This window comes from Alligator sinensis, unplaced genomic scaffold, assembly GCF_000455745.1.
Source record: "Alligator sinensis unplaced genomic scaffold, ASM45574v1 scaffold910_1, whole genome shotgun sequence".
Lineage (NCBI taxonomy): Eukaryota > Metazoa > Chordata > Crocodylia > Alligatoridae > Alligator > Alligator sinensis.
In genome coordinates, this window is record NW_005842748.1 from 600,414 (window position 1) to 608,477 (window position 8,064).

At 41.8% G+C, this 8,064-nt stretch overlaps 1 protein-coding gene across 1 annotated transcript in view; it reads left to right on the plus strand.

The window, feature by feature from the left end:
• The window catches only part of HEY1 (hes related family bHLH transcription factor with YRPW motif 1), an 8,360-nt gene extending 4,328 nt beyond the window's left edge, over positions 1–4,032 (plus strand). The window contains exons 3-4 of the mRNA XM_025216574.1: positions 77–158; positions 998–4,032. Coding sequence (XP_025072359.1) covers positions 77–158; positions 998–1,578 — 663 coding nt within the window. The 3' untranslated portion in view covers positions 1,579–4,032. The remainder of the gene's footprint in view (positions 1–76; positions 159–997) is intronic.
• Positions 4,033–8,064: the final 4,032 nt, after the last annotated feature.

Consider the following 8,064-nt stretch of genomic DNA (forward strand, 5'->3'; position numbering starts at 1 on the left):
CCCTTCCCCGGCTGCGCGGCCGGCTGCCGGGTGCTTTCCCCGGGTCTCCCCCCCCCCCCCATGTCCCCTCCCGCAGGGATCGGCCAAGCTGGAGAAGGCGGAGATCCTGCAGATGACGGTGGATCACCTGAAGATGCTGCACACGGCCGGCGGGAAAGGTAAGGTCCGCTTGGGTGGGGGCAGCAGGAGCTGCACCCCCCAGCTGTGGATGTGGCATTTGGGGTGGGGAGTAGTTCAAGCTCCTGCTTGTGTGCTCTGAGAGAAGCATAGCCTGTCTGGGGACTGCCTGGTACTTGCCTGTGTGAGCTCCTTCAAAAGGCTCAGTTGCAGCCTGTAGACACTTATTCTTCGGGGCAGTGGCCTGCCCTCCCTCTCTCTAAGGTTAGTCAAAGAGAAGTGGGGCTGGAAGGGACCCCCAGAGGTCATCTAGTGCCACACCCCAGTTGTGGCAGCCCTGTGACTGTCAGCCCCTTGGAAACCCTTTTCTCGCATGTGGTCTTTCTGTTTCTCAGCACCTTTGCAAATTCTGGAGAAGGAAAGGCGTGGGGAAAAGGGGTCTCCGTGTCACCGGCCAGAAGGGTCAGAGAGGAGCACCAACCTAGGCGGCTGTGGGCAGAGCCTGGGCAGGCCGGGAGCTAGTCTGTAAATCCCCCTAGGATAAGCTGCACGTGTGTCGTCTGTTCTGTGGAGATTTCACCGTCCTGTGGCTTTGCTGCCATCGGTGGGTAGGGGTGTTTTCTTTGCCTGGTCATGGGCCATGTCAGTTTGCATGTGGCAAGCTGAGACTCTCAGCACCACAACATGGGTGTTAGAAAAGAAAAGCTTGTTAGACCCTAGATAGGGCTGGAAAACTATCCTATGGTTAGGAAGGCTATAATAGCATAACCAGCATGATCAAAGGAAGTGTGCTTGCAGGGGAGGGTGTAACGTCAGAATGAATGGAAACCACATCTTAACGCACCACTTTTTTTTTTTCCACCCCCCTCCTTTCTTTCAGGCTATTTTGATGCCCATGCTCTGGCTATGGACTATCGAAGTTTAGGGTTTCGAGAGTGCCTGGCTGAAGTTGCCCGGTACCTTAGTATTATTGAGGGCTTGGATGCTTCTGATCCTCTTCGAGTTCGACTAGTGTCTCACCTGAATAATTATGCCTCTCAACGGGAAGCAGCAAGCAGTGCACATGCTGGCATTGGACATATTCCTTGGGGCAGTGCCTTTGGACATCACCCTCACATCTCTCACCCATTACTACTGCCTCAGAATGGGCATGGTAACACCAGTACCACAGCGTCTTCCACAGAACCACATCACCAGAGCAGAATTGCTGCTCATGCTGAAACGTCTTCACTGAGAGTGCCCCCTAATGGCAGCATTGGATCGGTGCTCCCTGTGGTCACCTCTACTTCCAAACTGTCTCCGCCTCTGCTGTCCTCCATGGCATCTCTGTCTGCATTCCCCTTTTCGTTTGGTCCATTCCATCTGTTGTCCCCTAACGCACTCAGCCCATCTGCACCAACGCAGTCAGCAAACCTGGGCAAACCCTACAGACCATGGGGGACTGAGATTGGAGCTTTCTAAGGACTCATGATTTAGTCTGGGGTCAGGGGGAAAGGGTCTAATAATCCAGCTGAGCTGGGTTTATGCCAGTTTCAATTTTAAGTTCTTATATGACTGAGACAAAGGTACAGTTTCAACTTTAAAAATTTGTCTAAAAGCTGAAGTGCTTCAGGTTTTTGTTTCCTTTTTGTATTAGTGTTTTTTTGTTTTTTTTTGTTTTTTTTGTTTTTTAATTTAGTTGCTGAAGCTTGTCCAAAAATTAAATTGAAATAGTGGATGTTAACACTTATGATAGGTTTGTGTGGAATGTTCAACTCACTCTGTAAACAGTTTGTCTCAAATGATTCCATTTTGGCTAAGTACCGTGGACCCTTTTATTTTTTTTTTTTTAAGTTTAGTGTATTTCTGTCTATTGTTAGCAACAACTTTTGTTTTGTTTTGCTTTACTTTTCCAAAACCACTATTCTCAGCATTAACATAAACTGTGTTTTTTGCTAATATTTTGACAGCAAGATGCTCTATAAAGAAATTGTTTTGTAAACTATATTCTGAGTTTTATATTTCTGAACAAAGCGTTGACAAATCAGATTGAGCAGCTTTATACAAGAGTTCTGTGTTCACTGCAGTGGTTAGGTGTGTCTGGTGGTCTTAACCTATTCTCCTGTGGAGTTTTATCCACATCAAAGAACCGCTGCACTATTTCTTTTGGCATAAAGGGCAGCTTTTGCCCAAGAGCAGACTCTACAATAGCAAGGGTGCTACAGACCAAGAACAAGTTGAATTCGTGTGGATTTAATGTGGGACCTTGGAAAGGAACATATAAGATTACCTGCAATTTTCCTGACCAGTGCCAGTTCCTGACCAGAGCATCCTAACTTCATGGGCCTAGATGGCAGCCTTTGTCACCATAACACAATTCTGTTACCTTTATTTTTAACTGAGATCACAAACTGCCTTTAATACGCTTCAAATTTACATCTAAAATGAGTTGTGGTGGTATTTAAACAGCCAATGGAGTGGTACAGTGGGAACTTGTTCAATGCATAAACTTGTTATTTAACAAATGTATTCTCTTAAATGGTCAATTTTCTAGTGTATTTTACTTTTGAGGAGCACTCCAGTGTGATTCCTCATGTTTTATAAAGGTTCTACTACATTCTTGTATATATTTTGGTTTGGTTTCATGAGATTTGCATTCTGAACAGGTTTATTCTTTAGTGGATTCCACTGAATTGGGTTTGATATTGCTCTTGTACTTGTGTTGTGGCTAAATAAAGGAGAAAGAACTAAGTGTTGAATTCACATGTTTGTCTGATATGTCAGTAAAGAAACCTATTGCTCCAGGTATTATGGGGGGAGGGGTTCGGTTTTTTGGTTTTTTTTTTTATTTGGTCTCTTAGATGGTACCATGAGCCTTTCTACTGCCACTTAGTATGTTGTGCTTTGTCCTGGAAAAAGGTTTAACAGAATTAGTCTTAAGATTGTTTTTTTTTTTTTTTTAATGCATTATTTTCTCTTGATTGCCAAGTCCCCAAGTATAGGAGTAGAGAGGCCAGCACAAGCTGGAGCGGAGGATGAAGTTGACCTGGCCAGCATTTGAATGCTTTTACATTTTTTAAGTTAATATTTGAAAACCCTTCAATGCCTAATTTGTGAGGGTTTTATCTTGCCTAATTTTCTAAGGAGTGACCAAGTGGGTGAAATCTTTGCAGATAAATTTTTAAGTTCAATTAACATCTATCATGGGTACAAAGCAGGGCCTTTTACTGCAATGTTAATACTATGTGCAGCTTGTACACGTGTACTGAATGTAATAATATCATGGTATGTATGTGCAAATACCTCTTTCTACAAAAACCCAGGTCCTGTTCCTTCCTATTGCTAACATTCTAGACTTTGGCACCTGCCAAGCTTGAAGTCCCCAGATGAGGAATTTTTAATTCTTACCCACGCATTTGAATATGGTGCATAATTCTGTCTGGAAATGGTACATCTTTCGTCTGGGTTGACTGCCAGAATAGTGGCAAAGTACTCTGCCCTTTGGGAACGGAGTGCTTTGTTGTTTAAAAGGGGCGCTCTAGTCAATTAAGGAGTGGCCTTGACTGGAGCCTAAGGGTTGTTTAGGCTTCCTCAGAAGAAGAGTTAGCTTGAGGCTTGGGAATAGTAAGAAGGAAATTGGGTCCATAACCTTTTCCTGGGCTGCTAGGCTGGAGGGAATTGTTGCTAGACACAAAGGCAAGGAAAGCAAAATTGACTTGCAGGTGGAAGTATGTAGTTTGCTGCCACAGAAGTTATGGAATGTAGGATGTCTGCATGTGCATGAAAGAAGCAGCTGAAAAGTCAGATCCTGGTTTTTCTTTCACAGATGTCACTTGTGTAATTATGCTCTACCTTGTCCCTACTATGTTTGCTACCACATTAATAAATCCCACTATTATTCAGAAAAGCCTTTAAATGTTAATAAACTAAATTGATTCAAAGCCTCTTAATGCTTATTTAATTCACATAAAAATGCCTGTGCCTGTTTCTAAATCGATGGGTCTGTTGTTTGGATAGAGTCACCTAATTACTTCTCTCCCACTGTCCTAATATCAAATGGACTGAAGAATTCCAGGTTACGTTTTAAATGTGCCACGTTGGTATTTGTATCTTAAGCTAGTGTGGGCTCTTCCTGTTACTGAAAACAGAAGCAGTGAAAAGCATTTCTTCTTCTCACTTTCTGAAAGTAATGTATTTCTTAGAGGTTCAGAGCCCACCAACAGTGCTTTCACAGTAGGATGGCATTATATCAAGGGATGTTACAGTCATGGTGTATAGAACTTCATGAAAGCCCAACTGGCAGGGAAAGGATGCAGCAGGTTCCAAAAGAAGAGAAACTAGTCTGTATGCTAGCAAACTTGGGTTCTATATCTAGCTGTACCACCAATCTGAGCAAGTTACTTAAATTTTCCTTTTTCCCTAGCTGGAAAATGAAGATAGCTTGTCAGTGTTAGTACATGTTGCTAAGAGCTCTAGATGAAAATGGTTATATAAGCAGTAACCACTATTATTTCTATAAAGTATATTTTCCCCTTGCTCCATGGGATGACATGAAATGAGAACCTTATCAGGACAAACAGGAAAGGCAAAATAGGCTTAGGCTGAGAGAGACTTATGTTACTGCACACTAGCAACTGGTGGCTGGTCAGGATGATGGCACTAAATGAGCTCTGTTAATTCCTACTCGCCAGAAAATAATTATAGGGGCATGAGTTAAAATGTGAGTGGGATGAGCAAAAAGATGCAGCTTTGACTTAAACACAAGACCCCTAAATATATTCTAAATGCTGCTGCTTTGACCAGCTTTATTCTATATGCCTGTTTAAAGGAAATAGAGCTCAGTGTGAGATATGGGATGGTACAGAGAACTTGGATTCCTAGGAGTTGCCTCATAGTAAAGATTTTTTGGTGAAGAAAGCAGATGTGGGGTTTAAAGGAAGATTATAATGCTTAGTCAATGCTGTGTAAAAACTTTGTAACTTTGGACATCTAGTCTGTATTGGTCCTGGGGAATAGCTAATGGAATGAGGAGCTCACCTTTGGACAACTGTGTTCGCTCCCCCCACCATCAGTTGTTTCTTGAGAGAGTGTATTGCTGGGCTAGTCCCTTCCTCTGATAACATGGCTTGATTTATTTTTTAAAAAATCCTGGTTATCATTCTCTTCATTTGTACATCAGTAAGTGCAGCTCAAGATGACAGAATACTCTTTAGAATATTGCTGAGTGATGGGAAGCTGGCCAGATTTTTCCAAGGAACAAACAAGCCAAATAAGAATAGATAAGCTGAAATCCTTCTTCCTGTATATGGTATGGATATTCACAGGAACCTCCTGCCAGAAACTGCTGGTTTGGTTAGTAATGTACTCTCCCCGCTGAACTGGAAGTCAGTATTCAATAACGTGTAGGTTGAGGGCTTGATGCTAAAAAATAACAGAAACATGTTACAAAGGCCCTTTTTAAGGCTTTATGTGAAAGGGCTGCAGAGATGGATTGTGGTGACAGTACCCTGATGCTCTAATGTAAGTATTTCATGTCCAAACATTAACCAATCAATTTGAGGTGTGCTGTGCGCCATGATTTTGACTGAATTCTTCACTCTTCACTTGGCCAGCTAATAAATACAAATGAATACTGGGCTTTTCTTTTAGAGAGGCAAGCATGTACTTGCAATTGAGCAGTTCTAATAGAATAATTAAGACTTGAAACACTAGCATTGAATGATATACAGACACGTTATAGTACATATTGGAGACAGATTATCATGGGAATGAATTGCCCATATACGTTCTGTTATAGTTCTTCAATAGCATAGCTTGTTTTCTCTTGTCTTTCTGGTCCTTTCTGAAGTGCTAACTCTTTAACAAATTCTATTTGTTTCTCATATGCTGTTTGAAACCATCTCACATGTGGGACTAAACTGCATCCAACCCTATCCAACTCCACTCATTTGTCCAAAGGACTCTATAAGGGCTGCCCAGACTCATGCTTTGAGGAGCTCATGCTGCTACCAGGTTTCCCCTCTCCAAGGGCACCTTGCTGGCAAGAGGATGGAGAAAACAGCTGGAGCCATATTTCTACAATGCCTTCCCATCCCTAGGACAGTTTGAGCCATGGTATGTGGACCTTTTAAAAAAGCCAGTCACTCTCCTATTCCTGTGCTGATCAAGTCAGGAAGAGAGTATTGTGCCTCTCAAGGGTGATGTTCAGGAGCCTGTAACATCTATGCTTGTTTCCTACAGGTGATAGCAGTTGGATAAATGCCCTCTCTACAGGACTATTTCTCTATCATGCTCTTTTCACAGGAAAAATATGAAGGAGGGGAAATGCCAGAAACAGGACAGGGCTTCAATTAGGAAAGCCTTCCAGGGAGAGGACTGAGCAGAAACTACTGGGCTGCAGAGAAGTTGAAGTGCGGGGGACACCTGAATGGGGAATTTCACCAGTTGTGGTAAAAAATCTAAACAAATTGCCAACAGGCAATAAAAGAAGTTGCTTGCGGTTCATAAAGGATCCAGCAGATGAGGCGAGTTCTTCATAATCTTAGCTTTGTTCAGTAAGTCCAAAGCAGGTAAACCACATGCAAAAGCCCAGTGATATTATTTAAACAGTCAGGAGATGGCACAAATGTTTGTGTGAAAGTTTGCTTTCATTTAATTTGATAGGTTGTCTCCCTGACTGACTGGCTGCCTTCAGGAAGAACTAGCTAAAAAAATGTGACAATGACTTGGTGGTTGCAACAGTGGTGAACTAATTTTAACTAGGATTAAAATAGTGAATTGTGACAGGTGCATAAGCCAGAAGGCCTGGATAGTCAGTACATTTACACTGGTGAATGTTACATTGAGTTTGTATCCTTATTTAATTACATCAAGATCTGGAGCAGACAGGCAGTAGGAATCGGAAGAAGGTGCATAAGCTGAACTCAATAGATGCTGTTATAGCACTTTAAGTGGTGGGGAGCTGGTATAGCCTGCTTACCTTGTGCAAATGGCTACCCTGTGATAAGCTGTGGAGAGCCAACACCTAACTGGGGTGTGGACACAATGGAGGCTTGGAGCCCTTTCAAAAGGGGAACTCTCTTTCATCCAGGATTAAATTTGGAGTGGTTTGAATAGCTCTCATTTGGTTCACATATAACGAATTAGAACTACTAACTACTGCCTCCCCCCCCCCCCCCCCACACACACACTTTTGATAGGGTTCAAAGGATTCTTGTGATCATGCCCTAAATCAGTGTAACTTACACTTATACCCTTGATTCTTCACTTGAATTTGGTGAAGTTGCCCAATGCAGGGGCTATGTGGTCTGTTCACTGTTTTTTATAGTAATGCAAAGTTTGCTTACACTGATATAAACATGTAATCTGTCCAGGATTTTAGACTAATATACTTGGAAATATATGGCATAAAAGTTGGTGTGTATTGAAAATTATCTATACCAGTTGCTGTTAATCAACCAGCATTTTTCAGCCTTTCCATCCAGGCAGTGTTTCTCTGTACTTAAGTGTGGTAATATTGGTCATGTGTCAGTCCTCCATTAAGCTTCTGCAGTAAATTAAAAGGGGTATGAACATTATTAAAGTGGCTGCTAGAATTTTATCTAAACTATGGAAAAATAAAGCCAATTTCTTTGAGGGAAGAGACTAGGAATGTACTGTAGGCAGGGGTTTTTTTTTTTTGGTTTGTTTTTTTTAACTCAGTATTACCATTAAATAAAGAAGGTCTCACATTCCAAAACTTGTCTAACTCTATCCCGACTATACAGTTAGTCCAACAAAATATATCACACTATGAAATTCTTGCTTCTCGAAGTAATATAAAGTAAAGAAGGCAATGTAAAAATAGGTGTTACCTTGTTTTAAAAAAAACGAATAGGTATAAGGATACGAACTTATAGATATAGAAAGACATTGAGGGGGATCCTGAACGTAGTAAGAACAATTTTACATGTTATATGGCAAACTGAA